This window comes from Patagioenas fasciata, chromosome 3, assembly GCF_037038585.1.
Source record: "Patagioenas fasciata isolate bPatFas1 chromosome 3, bPatFas1.hap1, whole genome shotgun sequence".
Taxonomy (NCBI): Eukaryota; Metazoa; Chordata; class Aves; order Columbiformes; family Columbidae; genus Patagioenas; species Patagioenas fasciata.
This window is the reverse complement of record NC_092522.1, coordinates 95,027,554-95,050,601: the sequence shown is the minus strand read 5'-3', so window position 1 is coordinate 95,050,601 and position 23,048 is coordinate 95,027,554. Positions and strand designations below refer to the sequence as shown.

The 23,048-nt window shown below is 39.0% G+C and overlaps 1 protein-coding gene and 1 long non-coding RNA gene across 2 annotated transcripts in view; one reads left to right on the top strand and one right to left on the bottom strand.

Moving 5' to 3' along the window:
• COL9A1 (collagen type IX alpha 1 chain) overlaps positions 1-23,048 on the bottom strand; it is a 66,344-nt gene that overhangs the window by 34,451 nt on the left and 8,845 nt on the right. Inside the window, exons 5-15 of the mRNA XM_065834174.2 lie at positions 21,768-22,164; positions 14,347-14,424; positions 13,515-13,535; positions 12,348-12,422; positions 11,747-11,782; positions 11,582-11,644; positions 9,676-9,729; positions 9,012-9,047; positions 3,580-3,603; positions 3,218-3,271; positions 1,504-1,557 (exon numbers count right to left, since the gene is read on the bottom strand). Coding sequence (XP_065690246.1) covers positions 1,504-1,557; positions 3,218-3,271; positions 3,580-3,603; positions 9,012-9,047; positions 9,676-9,729; positions 11,582-11,644; positions 11,747-11,782; positions 12,348-12,422; positions 13,515-13,535; positions 14,347-14,424; positions 21,768-22,164 — 892 coding nt within the window. The remainder of the gene's footprint in view (positions 1-1,503; positions 1,558-3,217; positions 3,272-3,579; positions 3,604-9,011; positions 9,048-9,675; positions 9,730-11,581; positions 11,645-11,746; positions 11,783-12,347; positions 12,423-13,514; positions 13,536-14,346; positions 14,425-21,767; positions 22,165-23,048) is intronic.
• Positions 17,627-21,672, top strand: LOC139827618 (uncharacterized). The gene is made up of 3 exons (XR_011738474.1): positions 17,627-17,695; positions 19,743-19,801; positions 21,421-21,672. It is a non-coding gene; the product is annotated as an uncharacterized lncRNA (long non-coding RNA).

Genomic DNA, 23,048 nt, shown 5'->3' with positions numbered 1-23,048 from the left:
ACACCTGCCCTCTAATTTAGATCAACTTTTCTGAAAAAAAAAAAATATTTATTTTGTTTTTCAAGATACCTAAAAATATTTTCTATTAAATGTAGAGCAGATATATCCAAACCTCATAAATTTCCAACAGAACTGAAGACCATTTCTGTAATAAAGATAACTTTTACTTTTTCAACTTACTGCCATCAAGCAAAAGATTCAGATCTTTACAGAGAACAGAAATATTAGTAGACAAGTGAGAAGTCTGTCAGTTAATGGAATTGCAATAAATTAGACCTCAGTATACAATGACATGGACTCAGTGGGGAGAAGCCATTCCTCACATTAAATCAAATACTTGATGGAAGCTAATGGGAGGCTTATGAGGCACAACAGGGAGAAATATAATTTCACAGCAGCAACTGGATTCTTTAAAGTCCAGTGAGACTGACCACACTGTTTCAGAAAGAAGCACAGGGGAGATTAAGTAATGAACTGGTCTCCTCTTATAGAGAAGGATTAAAAAAAAAAAAAGCTTGTATGTTTGGGTCCATAATGTCATCAACTGAGATTGTGGCACTTCAGAAATCTAAAAAGGATAAAACTGTCAAAAAGTAGAAGTAGCATATGTCATTACTGAGAATTCCTTTTTACTTATTTCTTCAATAATCCTCTCTACGTTACCATTCACATTTTTTACAATTCCTCTGCTAATTCTCTGGCAACTTTCATGAAAACAAGAAACATGGATAAGTAAAGCATATAGATTTAGGGTCTGTCCATCAGAGGAACAGTACAGCTTTAAAAAGACATTATTATGACACGTGTTTCCCAGCAGTTTGCATTTCACAGCACTCAGCCTCTGATGTGTCTGCCAAATGCTCCATTTGATCTCTCTGGGCAGGTAAATAGCCACAAGACAAAGGCATAACACACATTCCTCCAACCAAGGGGCTCAAAGAAGATAACCATTCCCCTAGAGAGGCAAAGCACTGGTATAAAGTTTTTTTATATCCCTTGCAAGTAGCAGGCCTGGTTGCAAAAAAGACATTAGAACTTAACCCACCTGGGAGCATATATTTCTTGCTCATGAGCAAAATATTAATTTTTTCTCCTCTTAACAAAGAAAAGTCTACCTCTGCTGAAGTACTACTGGTGAGGTCCAAAAAAGACTACATTTACAGTAATATTATAATTCACAGGTAAGTTTAAAACCTGTAAAAGTTACAGTTTAAGACCATTTGCAAAAATGGGAAAACGTCATGACAGAAATCACACAGTTTGTACTTCTAACTATCTTTTATAACCATGAAGGCTAGAAACTCTAAGTGGAAGACTGAATGTTGATATGATTAAATGAGTTGTATCTCAGGCTTCGAACACAAGCCTGTAGACATTAGGAATTAATATAGCCTGCTGAAATCCTGAAGTCAGTATTCAGCTGTAGGACTTGAGGAGGAGTTTTGTTCAAGCACCAACAATATATAATTCAGACATTAGCACCTATTAAAGTCAAACACTTACTGGAGGGCCTGGTGGTCCTGGTGGCCCTGGTGGCCCTCTTTTTCCTGGATCTCCCTAAAAAAAGGGTAATATAATTTTGTTGATTCACAGTAATAATGACAACAATAAGTTACGTATTCATACAACACAATAACAGTGAGAAACTAAGTAGCTACATAAGGACAGGCTAGGTAGCCATTTAAAACATAAACCCACAATACGAGTCCCACAGTAGCATGGGAAAAGTGATTTTTTTTTAGTAAAATCAAATTAAAATTTAGTAAAAATCCCAATAAATTTTCAGATTCTTTAGAAAGCTGAAACAACTGAACACAGGATCATCTATGCACTCCTCTGTCTCATAACTGTTAATTAAGCTCTGAATTAAAAGAATCTTAGTAACTGGCAAAAATGTCCAAATTGCAGAGCCCAAGATGAATTTATCAAGTCAGAATCTTCTCCTGTTTGTGAAGTTTTGATGTTCAGTGCTTTCAGAAGACAACAGAGAATCTCTGCAAATTATTTTTTCTGAATGCTTTTAATTTAAATAAATATAATATTCTGACAGGAACCACTTTTTAACTTAATACTGTCATTTCAATATTATCTTTGATATGTTATTAAATCATACAGGAAATTAACAAGATTAACATAGAAAAAATATTCAGTAATTCGCACAATGTGTAAGTTATAGAGCCATATCTTTAAAAACACTAAAAAGGAATATTTCTTTCCCACACAAGGTATAATTACATTGTGGGACTCATTATCACAACGTGTTGTGGAGGCTCATGATATAAAGGGATTCAAAAAGGGACTGACTACATTAATGGAGGATCAGCTCATGTACAGCTTTTGAATAAAGCAGTGCAGATGCAATTTCTGATTCAGGCTGTCTCTGAACTGCCAACTTCCAGAATGTGGGACAGTATGACAGAAAAATATCATTTTACCAATAGCCCATACACTTCCCTAGGTACCCATTATTGCCTTTGCTACAGACATGGCAGAGAGCTGGATGCATCATCTTCTGAAACAAATTGGCAGTTTTTAATATTTCTGTATTAATTTATGTGACTGAGCACAACACACAGGGAGAGGTATGCATTTAAAAGTAGGCTTCATTAAATAAAATTTTAATGCCATTTCAAATTTCAAGTAAAAAAATAACATTTGGTTTCAATTTGCATTTCAGTGGTACAATATGGAGTCAAAATATGACCATGTGCTGAAACTGAGTGCACCGTGTAACGGTAATGTCAGGAGATGGAGTCATACTTAAAATGAGACTGAGAAGAAATACTGAATTGCCATGTACACTGATATGCAAATGGAAAACAGAAATAGCATGTGGTCATGTACCATAACGTGTATGGGAGAAGAAGGAGTAACGTAATGTTCAGATTTACATTTCCTGTATTTCTGACAGGTTTGCTGTTCAATTTTAGCTTTCCTTGAGTAAGAGGGGAAGTAGAGTATGGGACACTATATGAAGCATTTAATTCTAACCTAATAGATATTCCTGACTTTGTGCTATTAATTGTTCCTTATTTCTGATGAGCTTCAAATACAATCTTTCCTCTACCAGTTATCACTGTAGAGGAAAAAAATATGTCTTCAAGTGTGGTTATGACCCAAATAGTGTTTAAATGGCACTGTAATTATTCATTTTTTCTATAAGTACCTTCTAGCAATTGAATAAACCTACATTTTTAGCAAACATGGTAGTACTTACAGGTGGACCAGCATGACCCACTTCCCCAGGAAGTCCTGCTGCACCAGCTGGACCCTATAACAACCAAGTTAAACAGTATTTTTAAACCATACAATACTTCTATAACAAGCATCCAAGGAGTGAAACTTAACTCTCTGAAACAACAAACTGTGACTTCAGACACCAGTATTCTTACCCCATATATCACAGACCTAAGTAACCTCCATAGTAGCTGAAGAAAGCACACATAATAGACCTAAAACATCAGGATTAAAAGTCTCTTTTGTCTCTGAATTACTTTTTATTAGAGTATAATAGTTTTATCGAATATTTAAACAAATTCATGAATCAGCATATTTATGAATTGTAAAATTGATACTTACAGGTGGTCCAAGAAGCCCCTTGCCCTGTGAAATATGAAAAAAAAAAAAAAGTCAGAAATGTGGGGAAGGTTCCACACCTAGTCAGGATGTTTGCCAAGAATGGAGTATTTGGGATAAAAAAATACAAAAATCACAATGTTTGATTCTGCAAAATCACTTTGAAAACATGTTTAACTAATGCTAAATATCAATTTCATTATTAGGTAATCAGTTTCAGGAGAAAAATTTAATTATTGATTAAGTTGCCTTGCAGTAGCATTTATTTACAGATATTTACAAACACATATACTTCCACAAAGGAATGAAAACATTAAAGCCTTTGGGTTTAACTAATTATCAAGTACCATGATAAAAACATCTATTCTATAATTTCTTTCTAACAGTGCATTTAAACTGATAATAAAAGAGGTCATTTTTAGTGGGTTTTTGGGGGTTTGTTTTGATTTGTTTTTTTCGCCAGCGCTTCCCTGAGGTGTAAATCTATTAAACTAGAGCTTTTGGTAATCAGAAAGAACACCAAACTGTTCCTGTTTATATTTTCCATCAGTATTCCTCTGAATCATTCAATGAGAAGTGTCCAAGACTTAAATGTGTCTCTGCCTATTTGGATAATACACTTTCTCTAAGAAAACAATTCCATCAGTCTTGCATTGCTAAAGCGAATGGATAATTTTATGGAGAACAGTGTCAGTGATGCATATGAAACACTGGCATATAAAATCACAAACCTCTTCAGGAGATTTGAAGTAATAAAGTGTCCAGGCTGAGTAGAGTTTAAAAGCCACATAACATCACACCAGGATTGTATCTGCAAGGTTGTCTTTAGAAAACTTGGTATAACACTAGGAAAATTTCATGCATTTATCAGAGTTCTTCCATTTTAATAATTTAATACACAGCAGAAAGTAAAGTTTTTCATCTTGCATCACCTACATAATTCCTTTGCTGTTACTTAATGCTCCTTGGCTGTATTTCATTGTACGTCTATATTTTACTACCAAAATTAAACTTTCATTGCACTACATATCTGATATTATAATATCATCAGCCTCTGAAAGAGAGAAGCCAACTACCTGCAGGATCTCATGGGAGTACCCCTTGCTAATGTGCCCCTAGCAGTGGCAGGGAACATCAGTGATACCAAAAGAAGCAGCTACAGCTCCTGTGTCCAGCCCACACACAGGCCCAGGATTAGCCATTCCCCTCCTGTTCCCAGTCCATTGCATCCCCTCACCAGCCTAATTAGGACTCCAAACAGCAGGGGCTGTACCCCAGCAATCCATGCCTCCCCCTCACCCGGCTACTCCAGTCTTCTGGCCACGAACTCCCTGCAAGCAGACCATCTCACGGAGCTGAGAGCTCCAGGGCAATCACCCAGTGAGGATTGTTATGGAATAGACTGCCCTAGCTTGTTGAATTATTTGGTATACTGCTTCTTATAGAATTTGTTTAGAAACTACTTCTACAGAACTTGCTTACCATAAGTAAATTTGCTTAGTGTAACTTCTGCAAGCTATGAACCTTTGAACTTTCTGCTTTGTTAAGCAAAAAAGGCCTCAGAGTCTTCAAGCTAGAAGATAAGGGGAGCTGCGTCCCTGGAGATAAATAAAGGAACAGAATGGTGTCTAACAGAATAATGTTTTGGGTATTACCAAAAACTTATTTTCTCCAGTTGCAGGTGCAATATAGCAACTGAAGGTCAGAACTGTAATTGACAGCCCGCCTGACAGAAAAGAAGAGATCCAGTGAAGAACAGGGAGACCCCAGACTCCAACTCTGCAATTGGCTCGGCATGACGCATGGCAGGTGGGGACTTGGATTGTGGGGGTACAATTTTCTCCAGTTTTTTTCTGCTGTGGGTCCTTCTTCAGGAGGCACCCAGATCCAGCAGCTCAGTGCTGCACTTCGCAAATAAAGTATTTATTTAAGAAGAATTTCTGGAATCCATGCCTGAGTTTCTGCAGCAGGAAACCTAAGGAAAAGGAACTTCTCTAACAGGACCTATACAGAGCAGTTAATGATCCCATCCAGCTGCCTGTGTTCTCCTCTCTGCCCATGTCCTAAAGGAGAAGCCTCTCCACGCAGCCTGGGACTGCAGCCTTAGATTCCCAGATGCCTGCTGCCTGTTTTGGAGGTGTTTATCTGACCCGCAGAGCACGTGGAGTGTGGGGGCATGGGCAGGAACCCATCTGTAACCACCTGGTCCAGGGACACTCACCCTGTAGATCTGGTTAGTACCTCCCATTGTCAGCACGGACCCACTGCCATCCACCACAGAGAGTCACATACCAGTATTTGTATGTGTACCCTGCGCTGGAAGCTGTGCTTTAGTAGACCTTACAATATTTTCAATTTCTCTATCACTAAATACGTACAATCCTACCCATATGTCAGATCTGTAAAACACCAGCAACATATCAGCTAATAGAAAAGTTAGAGGGAACTTAGCAGAGAGAATGGGCTGAAGGGCGCAACACATGCACTGAATGTAGCAGGCCTAGGTCCAGTTACCAGGGCTAGATCAGAGACATCAGTGTATTTAGTGGTAAATTACTTGAATTAATCAGAAGTATTATACTAATTTTGTAAATCTATCATTTGAGAGACTATCCACAAAAGAAATGAGATAAAGAGAATAAATTAAAACTAAATGATGAAGCAGGAAAAATTAGAGGAAAGAGAGAGTAAAAAAAGATAACTGAAGATCACCAGGATACATTCTGGGGACAAATGGGAGACAGAAGCAGAAAATCAAAAGATGTATATAAAACTTTAGATATTTAATATTTTTTCTTTTGGTTACCCTTAAGTCCTAATGTGGCAAATAAATTTCACTATATGAGCTTGAAAAACAGTAATAACAATTTAAAACTAATTAATGTTGTAGCCAAGGCTTCTGACTGTTTACGCTGAGCATTTTAACAACTTAAGCAAGGTTTTTTTGTGACAAATGAAGTCTTTGGACAGCCATCCAGAGACTACTCCACTTCCAAAAGGCCACTAAGTGAATTCAAAGCAGTGTATAATTACACCTAAATACTCAATTAATCATGTAACTAGTATGCAGACTCATAAGTGTGTCCACTGTGTTTCTGGTAAAGGAGGTCTCAAGGATCAAACCAAGGACCTGCCAAAGTTAAGCAGTTCCATTACTTTACACTTGTAGTAAGACCTTATAAAAAAAAAAATCTCTGAATCTGAGAATTAGAACCATCACATTCCAGCACTACCGCTTTTACACTTTTTTTTTTTCCCCAGATTTCATTACTCTAAATTTAATTTCACTAAAGGAGACATGACCTGTATTGGCCATTTTGAAAAACTTCACTAACTGCTCTATTTCTTCAGCAGCTTAAAGCCATTCATCAAAAGGAAAACCTGTATAAATGGAATTTCCCCAAGAAATGTATTTTGAGCATTAATCGTTCCATATGGATTTGGCACATATGGGTTAACAACCAAGGAGCTAAAAAATTAAACCCTAGGCTTCTTCCAAAAAGGTGAGCTCTAAGGATTAACCTTAATAATTAGAAGGGTCATGACACAAGATGACTAAGTATATCCATCTTTTCTTTACCTTTAAATAACTAAGAATTGTCATTTCCTCATAAAAAATATTCCTGCAAATTCACCCTTAAATACAAGGTCCAATTGCATATTAAGCAGAGGCAGAACAACTCCAAAGGCAATCCCTACTGGAGTGCACTTCAGCATTATCACCTTAAGACTGAAAGACTCAGGGTAAATGAAAAATCACTAAACTTCCAACAAAGGTGCAACATCTCATCAGATTTATTGCTTTTACAGTCTCAAAATATAGTCACAAAAGTCCCAAATCAGTTAAGCGTTGCTCTGAATGGAATCGGCATTCTACCTTGACAAGTTGGTCCAGTTTGCTGCTTTGCCATAGTAACATCTCTACTTCTCAGTTGAGATTAACCTTCTTTATGCGTATTTTTATATACCCACTTTTTTATGAAGGCTCTTAAATTATTTGTTCTCACACTAATTTGTTAATGTTGAGTAAACTCATGTCTATTTTCGCCAAGTCAGTTTTTATCTCAGTCGGCAAGCTAAAACACCACAGAATTTTAACCTAGTATTTCAGCAATTCAGTTTTAATTCCCTGTTTTTTCCTCTCCTCTAGTACTTCTTTTCAGGTACACTTTTCCCATATCATCTGATTAACATATTCAAAAAGTTAAGTAATATCTTCATTCTGGATAGACATTTTAAAATGCATTGCAAATGACCCAGAAATTATTTCCCCATCTATTTGGCAGAAAAACAAACAAACAAACAAACAAAAACCCAAAGATGCTTGAATCCCTAACAGAAAGAATGTAGGGCTTTCAGTCTACATAGAAGCTACATCAGTTCTGCTATTTTTGTGACTCAATTCAATTCATATAATGAGTCTACAGATTGAGCAGCCATTATAAAAGTATTACCTCTTTTCCAAATTCTTAGGTAAGAAAAAGCATCCATGAAAATTAAATGCAAATGTCCACATCGAATGATTCATCTTAAGTTTGAACATGTCTGTAATGTAATGTCTTCAATAATAACAATATAATTTCCTCCCTGGCCTAACGTCAAAATGGTTGTTTAATATAAATTTAATTAGTTAAAGGGACAGGGTCAAAAATACAAAGATACAGAATTTCATAGCAAGTAGTGCTATATCAGAATACAATGCCTCTTCTATTTAATTCCATTAATTTATCCAATATTTATCTAATTCTTAATTAAATTTTAATTATGTGCGGCCCTATTACAATTTCAAGTTAGTCATCTTGTTCCATTACTCATTTTCCTTTAGGTTTTTCCTGGTTTCTTATATCATCTAAGCTTCTACATCCCAACCATCACTCACCTCTTCAACCCTGTAAGATTCCTAAAATTCACAATTATTTTCAGCCCCCAAAGATGGATATTAAATGCATCTGCTTGCCAAGTGGAACAGTACTCTTCACACGCCTTTTCTCATACTTTGTCTTGTTTTCATATGGAACAGCACAGGAAGGCCAATATAACATTTACACTTCAGTGACCCCATTTAAACACATGGCAAGGAGCTGAAACAGAAATAACTGTAGACTTATTTATGCAAATAAGACATGAGCTCTCCCACCTCTACAGCATTTTCACAAAGAGATGATACGGAAAACAAAGTTAAGCGTCCAAAACTTGTGACCACATCACACACGGTGCTTTTCTATAGCATACAAACCAAACATCCTTTCAGTAATATCTGCACACTTCGATATAAAGGCAAAAAGGTTCCTTAATATAGTACTTTAGTATCTCATGAGTTCTTTGAAACCTCAGAAATAGTTTCTGGCTCTTCTTCACTACATCTAATGGAAAGAATTCTTCATACTGATCTTAAGGTCTTAAAAGCCTCTTCATATACTAAATGTATTACTCACCGGCAGTCCACGAGCACCTGGCAGTCCTGGTTCACCCTTTAAAAGACAAAAATTGAATTTTTCAAGAGGCACTAGCATAAAGTTTTGTAAACAACATACAGGAAGATGCTCTCACCTTTTCAAGGGTATCATTTAGTGTACATATTATGCAAGTATTATTCACTTTTTAAGGCTATGTTGGTTTCAGTGAGACTTGATAGAAAGGAAAAACTTTCTCAATATTAAAAAGATATAGCCTCAAGCCTTTCCCCCCCCCCCCCCAAAAAAAAACCACCAAACAACTCAGAGATTCTGGTTACTCTGACTTCTGATGTGTATTTCATGTGTCTGATCGCTGATAAAGTCAAGTTTCACTGTTCAGGTTCCCACTGGGTGTTACTATGACATAATTACGTTACAAGATGCAAAGAGCCTTTCCATTACTGAAGATGCTCAACATTAATGTCATCAATGGAACCCCACCGTTCCCTACTGCTGCCTGGGGAATGGAAGTTGCTTTGTACTGTGTGAAAAGGGCCCAGTGTGTCTCTATTCTACAGATGTTCTAATATTTTAAGAAAGGCTGCAGCACTGCACTAGTTGCTTAGAGACAAAAAAAAAATCTTGCTTAAAAAAATAAAAAATAAAAGAACACACATAGTTTCATGCATAATTTTGTTCTTACCTTCTGTCCTTTTGGTCCCGGGGCTCCACGTGAGCCATCAGGTCCTGTGAGTCCCTTTGGAAGCAACATATAAAACATTAATGAAAAAGTTACACGGTTTTCTTAATCACAACAGAAAACATTCTAAAAGATAGAATAATGAAGCTATCAAATGAGATAAGTAGCTGCAGGAGAGTTACAACTCAGATGCCTACTTACACGCACCGATAAAACTGCCCAAGCTCAAAGTACTAGCTTCTGGTGACAAACATTAGTGCCTGTGATATCTATCCTTCAAAAATTATTCAGTTAAATCATAACTAAACTAAATGAGATCTCACAGGAAAAGAAAAGAAAAAAGTTAGTTTTTGAACCATACTTGTCCAGTTGGTTAAAATTAAAAAGCAGTCATGTTATTATAACTATGAATTTATTTGGAGTTCTTTTGTTTTCTTTCGTTTCCAAACTTTTAGTCATCTTACGTGGCTTCAAAGTTCCCAGATATTCATAAGAAAAGCCTTGTTTTCTCTGATAATTTGCTTTCAAAAGCTTACACGATCATTACAAGCAATTACTGTACAGTATCTTTACTCAGTCTATTAAACCTGACATTGAAATAGTTTGTGAAAAAAAGTGAGATTTAAGAAGTCAGAACTGCCTCACCAATTAAACATGGAAGAAGGTATTATAAATCTAAAACCCCAATTAAAAGTTGAATGCACAGTGGGAGTACAATAAAGTCCCATGCTTTGTCTTCAAGTGAGAAAAAAAAAAAAAAAAAAAGAAAGGCTCAGCATTCCAGAACACAGTTTTTTAGTACTACAGTTTCACTCATCCACTAATATGCGGGAATTTGCAAGTGTGAACAAATATCAAAAGCTGAGTTTAAAACATTGTGTTTCACATGATTGTGTTACCATGAATTCCAGCAAGGAAAACAAAACCATGCCTTAAGCAAAAATCAGAAGAAGTCATTATTTTTTAAAAATCTGCTTATGAGTTTTTGACATGTAAAAACGGGTTGTGGTTTTGTATTTTTCAGGAAAAAAAGAAGTGGTATGATGTACCATGCAAGCCAAGACCATTTCCTCTTACAGATCTGAAATTCAAACAGTTTAACTAAAGACTCTTCCAGCTCCACATCCACTGAACTTCTGTTCAAAAGCAAACTAAAAATTAACTTCTAACAGTATTGCAGTCTTTAATAAATATTAGGCTTTTTCACTTAAATAAATCGCAATATTCTCTAATAAACCAGTTTGTTGTATATAGTCTTTATTTTTTATGTTATAAATTATAAAAGTATTCTACCATTTACGTAAATTAGACATAAGCTTGCCTACCTCCTGGTATAAGATCTACGTACTAATGCAATAATCTTGCTTCATAGCAAGACATGTTTTCAAACATTGCTCTCAAGAGAAATATCAAAGAGTTTCCCAAAAATGTATGAAGTTGTTTTTTATTGCCACTAATTTATTCAAGAGACACAACCTAACAGGCCATCAACACCAGATAATGTTGAACTTTATACTTCTATATTATTCTCCACAGAGAAAGGAAAATACATCAGCAGGTGCAGGCTCTGTGGTGGCTGAAGTCTGGGAGGTTGTTTATTTGGTTTTTTAGTAATGGTTCACCGTAACATCAGGTCTATAGGGCTGGTCTAATTTTTTTTTTCTTTGCATTTTCTCCACTTTCAGCAACGAGGTCTAAAAACCACTAAACACAACCCCCTCCACACACCCCTTCAGGCATCAACCACCACAGGCCCAGAGGAGGCCGGCTGCCTCACTGGCAGCTGTGAGATAGCCAGAGACTTCAGAAGGAGGTCATGCATCTACAGAAACAGACTGAAACCAGGTATTTTTCTTAGAAAAGGAAAAAGAAAAGGAAGAGGAAATTCCAGAAAATCAAGTGTACTCACATCAGCTCCCGGCTCTCCAGGCAGGCCAGGGGATCCAGGTTTGCCTGCATCCCCATCTGGACCCTTCAGGATTTAAATGGACAGTTAAACATGCTTCAGAGAGGGAAGCAGAAACAAAACTCAAAAACTCATGAGATCAAATGCAAAGTAGCTGAAATCACCTACCGGTGGACCAGGGGGGCCGTTCGGACCTCTCTCCCCCTAACAAGATACGAATAAGAAAGTATTAATCAGAGTTACGGTGACCTTTTATGATCCCTCATGAAAAACACTGGTTTACAGATTATCAATAATAATGCTAAACTGATTTTATTGTAGGAAATTAACATTAAATGCACATGATCTCTGTTATAGGCTAACAGAAATAATCACAGAAACTTCTGACAGGAACTGGGGGAAAATACATGGTAGCTCCTATTGGGAACAACACCACAAATCCTTAATCATGCCTTAGTATGAGCGATACTACATAATCCCTTTTGAGCTCAGAATTATAAAAGCCCTACACCCCATTTAAGGCAAACAATCATAGCATATGATGCTGATTACATAAAATAAATAATCCTGTATTTTCCATATCTGAGATAATCTGAAAGGCCACCTGCTCCCCTCAGCCCAGCCTGCTATGGAGTGTGAGACTCATCAGTTCCTACATGGATCTGCAGCCAAATCCAGACTCCTTGGGGTCAAATGCTGACCATGAGGACAACGCAGGTACAGCTCCAAGAATTTCCTATTTCCTAAGCAGAGCATGGGAAACACTTACATCGATGCCATCAATACCAGGAACTCCTGGTGGCCCCGGTGGACCTGGCGGGCCTGGTGGACCAGGGAGACCTCTCTGACAAGGAGTAAAAAAGAAAAAGAAGCAATTAGATCCTGGCAAACCTGCAAGAGTCAGTGCAAGGGGACTGGTACAATGAGAGGTGGCTTCTACAGGTCAATCAGGAGGTCACAGCTGTGATGAGGAGCCGTGTCCTCACTCCATGCACGTCAGAACCCACAGACCCTATATCCCACCCTAGCTGTCGCTGTGATGACCAGCAACACTCCCCTCATGGGCAGAATGGGGATGAGCTGTTCAACTCCCCTGGCCAGGCCTGGCAATGCTGGCAGGGCCAGGGCAAGGTGGAGGGGGATCGACCCCCTGCCCCAGCAGCATCTGAACATGGTATGAACACAACAGGGTGGCAGAAATAAGGAGCGATCTTCGCAAATCAAACACTGAAAGCCACTAAGCTACTCAATTACTCATTCAGCTGACACAAAGGATACAGTCTTCCTAAGAGTTCATGCTAGCAAAGATTTAAAACAACCCCGTCCCTACTGCCAGGCTCGGCGGTTTTGCCTGTTTCCTCAGGGTTTCATTAGCATCTACAGAGCCACTTTCTCAAAGCGCCGGGCTCCCGAGGGGCAGGCGGGGGGCGCCACCAGCCCGTGGAAACAGAGAGCAAGGCTTTTACAGGTCTCTGTCCCAATAATGGGGGGCTCTGTTCTCGGAGCGAGCTCCAGCCGCAGCCCCACAACGGTGCTCTGTGAAGGGAGGGTAACCCGGGCCTGCGGGGGCCCTGCGCCTGCCCCTCGCTCCCCACTGTGCTGCTGCTCTGGACACTTTTCCTCCCCACACCAGTCTTCCCAGTAGCAATCCATCAAGCGGTACTTGTAGATGGGGCTCAAGCCCTGCCATGTCACCAGGCGCCTGGCTGGTGCCCATCAGGTAGCATCATGTACACACACACGACACCCACTGCCCTGTGGTCAACTCACCTTTTGTCAGCCGCACATCAGGGACAGCTACAGTACTGGGGGGCAGAAAAGGGTCGAAAACCATCCAAGGGTTCGGTGTCAAGGCATGACAGAGAGCAGCCTTCAGGCTCTCATCACCCACACGCTTTCCATGAGCACAGAGCACCATCCCTTCCCTCACACTTACCTCGATTACCGTCTGGCTTATCTGCATGGGAGAAAAACAGTCAAAGTCAGAATAAACTTACTTGAGCCAAGCAGAGGCAAACAACCTGCAGGAAAAGCCCCAGGGGCAGGAGGCCCCTCAGAGCCCGGGCCATGGCGGTGGAGGGACCGGCCTGCGGCTGCTGGGACGGGCGGCCGAAAGGTGAGCCCCGCTGCAGACCCTCACCGCTCGCTGGCGCCTTGGGGAGGGGACTGGAGGAAAGCTGAAGGCTGGGAGGGGGAGGACTGAATGCCAGCAGCGCCTTAACCCTTTGCCCCGCTGCTGTTGCTTTGGGCACCGACCCTCACCTTCTGCGCCCTCCCCCGACTCGGGTTCCCCGCCGCCAGGCTCCCCGGTAAGGCGGCAGCTGCGGGAGGGCGGCTGCGAAAATCCCTGCCGCCCGCCAGGCACAGCTTCCAGAGGCCTCCCACCCAGGCGGCGGGCGAGGGGGCACAGAAAGCAAGTCACGGAAGGGTTAAAATGAGGCCGCTGCTGCTGCTGCTCTAGGGGGTTGGATTTCTAAAGGCACCCAATTCCAGGCAGGTATGGTAAAAACAGGCATCTCGGCCCAGAAAGTGGGACAAAAAGCGAGGCCCCTTGTGGGCTGCTGCGGGACGGAGGCGGGCAGGGGCGCGCGGGTGGCAGGGCACGGCAGGACAGGCGTAGGGAGAGGCAGGGCAAGGGCACGGCAGGGCAGGCTTGGCAGGGGCAGGCAGAGGCGGGAAGGGCAGGGCAGGGCAGGGCAGGGGCAGACAGGGCAGGGGGGGCAGGGGCTGGCAGGGCACGGCAGGACACGGCAGGACAGGGCACTTACCCGGGCCGGCAACTCGCCGCAGGCTTCGCGCTGGGGTCGCAGTGGGTCGCAGTGAATCAGCATCCACTGGATTTCGAACTAGCAAAGCAGATAAAGTTCATGTTAATTCGGGTCAAGGGGTCGCACTGGCCGAGGGTGTAGTAGGAGGAACACTGGTCAGCTAACGACATGTTTTAAGAGATAGGTGTTTAATGCTAATAGCGATGGATGTGTTGGAGAGCTCAGTCCAGATTAATGCCCCGTCCTGTGCCCTCCCACCCCTAACTCTGGAGAGCTTTTAAATATGGGACATAAACCTGTTGAGGGATTTAAAGAGAAGGTGAGATTCATCATGTGTCATTTTTTACATGTTCTTTATAAGCACAGGCACTTTTCCTCATGCTATGATGGTTTTATTAAAGGACAGGCAAAATTATTTTCTCTAAGTGGATAGTTGTGCCCATGAAGAATGGTAGGTCTGAGGACTGAAATGTGTTCTAAGTGTGAGAAGTTCAAAAAGCAGGATCATATGCATACTGCCAACAGCCTGCAGCTGAGTGATGTCCATCTGCGGAATTTCACATCTTCTGTGAACATTTGTATTTGACACTGGAAAGCAACATAGGATTAAGGCAAACTTCAGAAACTGCAACCGAGTCTCCCTTGATGTACTATGTAGATTAGAAAACATACCCTCTGCTGAAAGTTACTGAATAGCTCATCCAGCTTCAGATGTATATCCATCGATATATAGTGCATCACGTGGAATTTTAAGTACCAGAAGCATATTAAATTGTGCATATTTATTGTATCTAAGTTTTAAAGTCTTGGGTTGTTTTGCCTTCCCATCACACAGGATCAGCTTGGCTTATGAACCACTAATGAGTGGTTTATCCAGAGATTTTTTTTGTTTGATGATAAAATTCACAGGCTCCTATTGCTTCCTCTTCATTATGGATGGCTAAGGAGTTGAATTCTTTTTTTTTCTTGTTACAACATAGAGCCCTCATATGGAAAATACTCAGACTTCTTTTTTTTTTTTTTTTTTTGTGAGAAGCAGAAAATAGCAGTGAGTGTTCCGATACTTTCACTTCTTATTTCTTTGCCTCTCTGAGTCTTTCTTCTTATTCTACTGAGCTAAAGTAGCTCCTCACCAGACCTCCTACAGCATAATGTCTCAGTGCCTCCTGGCTGCCTTCTGTGCTCCCTCTGGGATATCTCATTTCTCTCTCCAGTCCCAGCCCATAACTGATGCAGAAGGCCAACTGTCATTCTGAGATGCTTTCCTCTCCTGCCATCACACTTATATTCACTTAATTGTATACTGACTGCTAGAACTAATAAATGCTTTGAGTCTGAAGTCCTTTAAGATCTCTGCAAGACATACACATAGCCACAAGTTGCTGCTTTTTTTTTTGCTTTCACATTCACCACTGCAGTGCTGCCACTACTGAAATCCTCACTATCACATCTCTGTTCTGCTTGCTTTGCAGTCATCAGTTTCCAGAGTGCTGAGAATATAGCACAGAAGAGGCAGGACTCGTCTTTCTTTTACCTGTTATCTGACACCACTATCTGTGAGTTGATTCTCTACCTCCTTTATCCAATTCTGGTTTTAAAACCTTTCCCAGTCCTTAATAATAAACAACTGAATGTCATAATATACATATTAAAGAACTGAATGTATACTGTATTTTAATACTGCAAGGCAGCAATACAGTAATAAAAATAAGAGAGTGTCTGGAATCTGAAGAACGGGGTTCATAAAAAGGCATTGAACTGGGATCAAATGATACCTATATGATAATACCATACAACTAGATTCTGAGTCCTCAATCGCTACATTATTCACCTCTGAAGCTAACTTGCAGAGAGAAAGAAGTCCATAACTGCCTCTAAAGCAGTTTATAATATATTTCTGGTTTAAAATAAGATAGACATGATTTTTAGTGACAGATTTTCTACTTTTTCAGTTTGTCTGTTTAACATTAAATTTAAACTATATTTAGTAATATTAAAATTTAAGAGTCACCCATTCAGTAGTTAGGAAATACCATAATTGAGGTTGCCTGTACAAATTTAATCTGTACGTAAACTGAAATTTTGTGATCCATACTTCTTTCCTTAGAATGCTTCCCTCATTCACAAGAGTGAATGAGCAAGGCTGTGGAAATGGTTCTCATACTGTAGAAACTGTAAGTTTGGAAGTAAAGGAGGCAGAAGATGGTAAAAAAGAAAAGGCAGCTTTGTGGAAAAGGCGGACAGATGTCACTGAATGAGCCTGCTTTTGCTTCATAGCTCTTAAATAGTGCTGACAAATTATTTAAGTCAAAATAGTCACATTAGAGAGCAGTAGGAAGGAATGGATGCCTGAGATAAAGTAGCTGGGTACAGGTTATGCAAAAAAGGCTGATCAGTAACAACTGTAACTGACACTGATAGATAGTGTTGAGCTGTGCTTTCAAACTGTAACATGGTACAAAATCTGTAAACACTGCAAAAAATTACTTTCAAGACATATCACCAGGAGCCAATATCTGCACCAACACTTTCTGGCTTTTTTTATGTGGGTAATCATTGCCTTTTTTTGTTTCTTTTTCTCCTTCTTTTTTGGGGTGTGTGTGTGTTTGGCTTCTGTACTAAAATGAGAAAGATTTGAGATTATAAAATGCCAATTGCTAGCTTGTGTTAGACTTCGATGCATGACTGTCCAAGTGCCAATATCTGTGTCTTAAGAAAACACTACTAACAGATGAGTATTCATTTTTAAAGTCTGAACCCAGTTTTTCAACTTTGAACATAATCAATATTAAAATAGAGATAAACTTATTAATGAGATTATGTGATTGCTGCAGTGGGAACTTGCCTCACTGAGCCAGGAAATTCTTTTAGTGCCTCACATGTTTTCTTCCAATGCTCCTGAATGGCCAGCCAATCACTTTGTTTTGTTCAAGATGGGATTTGAGTGGTGAGGCTTAAGTAAGGCCTGGTACTCTCTCAAGTTTAAGACAGATAGAAAATAAACTCTGAATAAAAGAAGCAGGCATTCTATGCAGAAAAAATACCTCGCATTTTTTACAAAACACTGTACTGTGATGTGAATGTAAAGGGAGTTGAAATATTTTGAACATGCACTTTTTATTTGACATTTCTTAGTTTGCAGTTCCCTAGTCAGGCAGCATTATTTTAAAAAATAAATAAACTGTGTTGCTCTGTAGATTTTTTTGCTTAGAGCTTTTGTTACTGTTTTGAGGCTGTGTAAATCAAAAAATGACATTAAACCTGTTTGACTTTTTTAGAATGAAAAATAGAACTCTTCTGTTGGCGATGTAGTAAAAGGTATGACTGGCCTCCAACTGATTTTGAAGAGGTGAGAGAAGGGCCAGTATGTCCTAGCCTTGCTGTCAAGGTGCCTTTTCCCTCACCAGTATTTCACAAGAACCTTTTGATTGTATTTAGCTGATTTAAAGAACACCACTATTCTGAAGATGTCTCATGTAGTTTTTCTGTCGATATAAATATGAAGTGGTATTGAAGATGAAGTACAGGTACAAAGTTCTCAGAAATTAACCTCAGATAAATTGAGGGTAATCATAAAGCAAAGTTATTAAAATGTAATCCTTTAAAACCAAGAGGTGTTTAAGACCCGTAGGTCAGTATTTCTGACATCCATTTTCCAAGATTCCTACAGGATTTCCATTTAATTCTAATTTCCTAGTCAGCACAGATGTAATTGGATCAGCTATGTCTGCCTGTTCACTGTTTTGTCCTCTTAAGTTCTGTGGAAATGCCTGCAAATGCCCACAGCCTTGCACATTTCAGTATCAACTATGCAATTCAGCTCTTATTAGTGCTTTAGATGAGAGAAATGAAGGTTAGATGTAAATGAGACCTAAATATCTAGAGTAGTATTTTCAGCATAGTGTCAGTCATAAGAAAGCATTCAGCAGTGCTGTAGGCTTTAAGGAAAACCATGACCCTCAGAGCACGTTTGCGAGTCCCTTCTGGGAGAGATGTCTCCCTGTGCCTGGCTGGGCTGTTGGTGCTTTGGGGGTGATTCAGGGGTCAACACCCCTTCAGGGAAAGTACAACTCAGCAATTCTCAGACAAAGGTTTTCTACAGTTTTCTTGTTAATGGTACCTATTATCGTTCTACAGAGAGTCTGCTATCAACTCTGTGCTTTTGTTAAGTGGCCAAGAGTAAGCTACACATTCTAGAGCTATTTTGAACACATTTTATCCATTTTTCTACATCTTTGTAATGGGTTTTGGAGCTTCCCTCCCTTTGCATCTTTTTCAAAGTCTTACAAAATTACAGCAAATTCCGGTGTTACTGACTTTCCATAGCAGGGTTCAGGCGTCTGAATGTGAGATTTCACAGGGTGAAAAAAACCCGAGTCGTGACTTTTTACGATTCACACACATAATCTGTTCTATGATTTAAATTAATCCCCGTTCAGCAAATATTGATAAGCAGCTTCTTCTTCAGCATCACAAGTCATGCAGCTACCCTAAACTAGTTAGCAGCATTAAATGTCGTTTCTAGCAAAGTATTTAGTGTCTATTATGACAAAATTGGAGTAATGGCTCTGAAATTGCAGAAACTAAGGCAATTATATCATCTCACAGTAGTTAATCTTTGAGCAGGAAGAAAGGAATGCCCTTACCTTTCTATAGAACACACGTGGTTTAGGAAATAAGTTCTTTTTCAGTTTTGAAATGATGATATATCTTGTATTGCTTGGAGTTTATAGTGGTTTATTTGAATTACTTTTAGATAAAAAGAACTATTTTCTTTTTTATCTAAAAAAGTCGAAATGCACCTGTAAACCTGTATAAAAATTTGCCCTCCATAAAACATTCCAGAAATCCTGGAATAAATCTTTCTAAAGGCTCAAATGCAAGCCATAGTTTCTAATGGAACTCTACCTATTACTCTCCTAGGCAACCATAGTAACAACAAGCAATAAAGAATCTCTTTTAAAATGACATGTATTACAGTGCACCTGTGAGAAGTTGACCTATTCTGCAAGATAAATAGAGCACTCACAGACTCCTGCAAAAAGAGAATAGGAAACACGCAATTTACGTCCTTTAAAAATTATACTGCTGGAAGTAATATTCTTCAACAATGCCCTGAAATAAATTAGAAATTGTGCCTGGGACATAGTAAATAACCGAGGCTTGTGAGATGTTTAAACTGAGTATAGCCAAGAAAGTTAAAGGATAAGCCTAGAATATCCCCAACCATAGATTCATTTACTCAATTTAAAGAGAAACTAAATGCACAGGATAAAAGAGAAACTTGTGCAATATAAACAGCCATTTAAAAATTTCTAGTCCATCAGATTGTGTGTTTACTTTATCATAATTTCAGAGAATATGGTTTTCCTAAATCTACATTTTTATAATGTCAGGTTGGATCACTACCATTGTCAGTTCTGACTTCATTGCACAGGCCATACAATTCAATCTGGTGAGTCCTATTTCAAACCCATGGTTTTGTCTGAATTAAAGTATATTTTTAGACATCCAAACCTGGTTTAAAAATACAATGTCATGCTTACATTCTTCCATCCCTGATGATTTGCTCCAGTGCTTCACTATTCTTTTTGTCAAAAAATTGCACCATATTCCTGTTTTAAGGTCTTCCTAATGGGAAGATTTGATTTTTTTTCATAAAATACAGTAAATATGACTGTATCTTTCCATAAACAAGCTAAAAATATAAACAAATATTTTGCATTATAAGTGGTGAATTGTGAAAATTGCTCAGTTCCATTTTGTGTTTCATCCTTGAAGAGGGTGTCCTATACTTAAAATTTTCCCTGACCTCAGGTAGCTTCACACTGGCACCTAATGATGTAAGTGCTTAATCATAGATGAGGCAGAACTTATTGCTGGACACTCTTCCCTCACCAGCTGCCTGAAGAGCCAGCTTTATCTGTGTTCCTTGTGCGTATGCCTTGCTGAAAAGAGCAAGTCTCTGCAAAAAAAGGGGCTCGAAAGAGAGTGGGATAAAATTCCAAATGTCCCCTGCTGCTTTTCCTGACTTCTTTAATCCTGACCAAAAAGTGAGCCAGAGCACCAGCAGAGAGTTCTTGCTAAGGTGACCTTAAACCACATCTCTCTCTATTTGTAGGCTGGCACTCTGAATCTTTACTTCTACAGGCAACAGGAATCCCCCTTGTTTTTGAAGAAATGACTCTAACTTGTGTTTTTTATTAATCACTCATCTCAGAAACCAGATCAGATAATCAAAGTATAAAATCCCTGAGGTTTTTCATATTCAGTTTTCTTAGTTGAAGGGCACAAAAGCCCTCAATATTTACCATATCTCACCCCCAATTTTATTTTCTTCATGAAAACAAGTTTCCTCACAATGTAGTAGCACAAAGAGGATATTTTGGCATCAAATTCACTAACCAGGTATAGAATAAGCGTTTCACTACCTGCTCTTGCTACACTGAACAAAGGAACAACTCCACAGTGAGTTCAAGTATCTACTGCAACATACAGGGAATGCTAAATATCTAACAAAGGCATTCACAGAAGCCAGGATACAAGGGTGGAATGTCCCCAGCTGCCCAGGAGAAGAGATGTGGAGATGGGTAGGTGTTATGTCTCAGCTCTGCTGGGCCCTTTGTTAGGGTTGATTCTATCCTCTGACACTATACTTATCCCTCATCGTGTTCATAAACAAGAACCTTCTTTAAGAGATAGCTGTCAACTCCAGGCCAGCCTTTTGGAAAAAAAAATCTCAAGCTAATCAGAGAGGAAAAGCCACTGTCAACGTGATCATACCAAGTGGCACAATGATTTAGAGGGTCTCTGAGGTATAAGATATTCATGATAATCACTGATTTAGCACTGAAATTTAAATGTGCATCTCTTACATTCTGTGTGAAGAGCAAATTAAATCACAAAGAACCTCCATCAACCTCTCTTACAGAAAATATTTGTATTTACTATTTAAAATGTTTATTCTGCCAGAGACAGTTAATTATCTCTAGCTGATGGTCGATGCACACATATGAGAGAGGGGTCCCAGTTCTTGCCTAATTAATGTTTTGCTCTTTTCCGTGTGAGTTACAGACAACAAGTCCATGTCCAGAGTCTTCCTTCTAGATCAAGCCCCACATGAAATAAGCAAAGGAACATCCAACTGACAGACCCAGCCAGAGCCGAATCTGGTAATGGAAGTGTGGATGTCTCAGACACTTCACTATGGAAACTTACACATAAACTGGGTCATGCCTTACCTCATACAGTGTATATATGTGCAATATTAAAAGCAAAGCTAGTACTTACCTGCCAAAGAGTTGTTATTTTCCACCATTTTTGCTTTCACAAAACATTTGAAGATACAGTCCACAAAAAAAGATTAAGTATAAAGATCCTATAAAACACTTTTTGCGGTAAAAAAAGATTTTAGAACTTACCGGAACTGAAATTTGAGGATTATTTTTAAGTTTTCCAAGCACAGCAAAGCCATCAACGCTGATTTTCCCTTTTGGTTTTATGTTTAAGGATTCTATTTTAATACAGTCAATAAAAAGCGTGACGCTGTTTGCTTCCACACTTATCATAAGCTTGTGCCACTGGGAGTCAAACAAAAAAGGCAAATGCAAAAACGATGCAGTTTGGTGACTTCCATCCGCTCCTTTATAGGAAAATTCAACACTTTTCACTTGACCATTAAGATTTACTCCAACTTGTTCTTTTCCTGAAGAATCCTGAATCTGCCAAATAGTCCAGTATTTCTGAAGTGTGGCCCCAGTCATCCGAAAAGTAGTTAGAAAGGAATATTCATCAGGCAATCCATTGGAATATATGGCGCTGTGTAGGATCAAAATACAGTACATTTGTTGTACATTTGTTCTGAAAAGTTCCACGTATCACCACAGAGTAATGAGAAACAGTTACTCAGAGGAACTATATTTCAACCATGCTTTTATCGGTGCTCTTCTTCACGCAGAGTCCCAAAATGAGAGGTCTTTTTGAGCCATTAGTGTTGCTCATGGCAAAGGCAACTGGTTCAGAAATCTGGGTTCTTCTGACATTGTGATAACCATTTCTAACTGTAATGGATGGAGCAACAACAGGTTCCTACTTCACATGTAGAAAGTATATCCTACAATTATGCTATTTCCTAATATTAGACTTACAAAATCTGTCACTGTAGTGTGAATTTATAATTGAATAGGTAGATAGTGCAGATCTGATTCGGTTTTGAAGACATCAGAATGTATTTTGCAAATGTATTTTTTTGTTCAGCCTGACAATAATCCTTTTGTTAATGTATTAGCTATCACTTCAGCAGAAATCGTTCATTGACAAATACACACATAGTAAGAACCCACACTAAAAACGTATTATGTCCTGTAACATTCAACCACAAGACTACAAGCAGCAAGGAACAGATTTGCTACATATAAAATGATTCCTTCTTTTGCAATTCCTATAATGTAAGATTTGGAAACACAAACAAGTACAACTGGCTGTGTCACTGTGCAAAACAGCTATGTCACTTTTTTCTCAAATATGTCAGTGAATCTAGTAAAATATTTTTAAAATATCTCTTTTCATATTCTAGGAATTGTAAAATTGTAGCATCTCAATCCAGGTAACATCAAAACATTATTTACCAGCTATCCACATTTAAGAATAAGTTATATTTTAATAAATGTGTTAAGTATGGAGATATGCTGAGCTATTTTGTC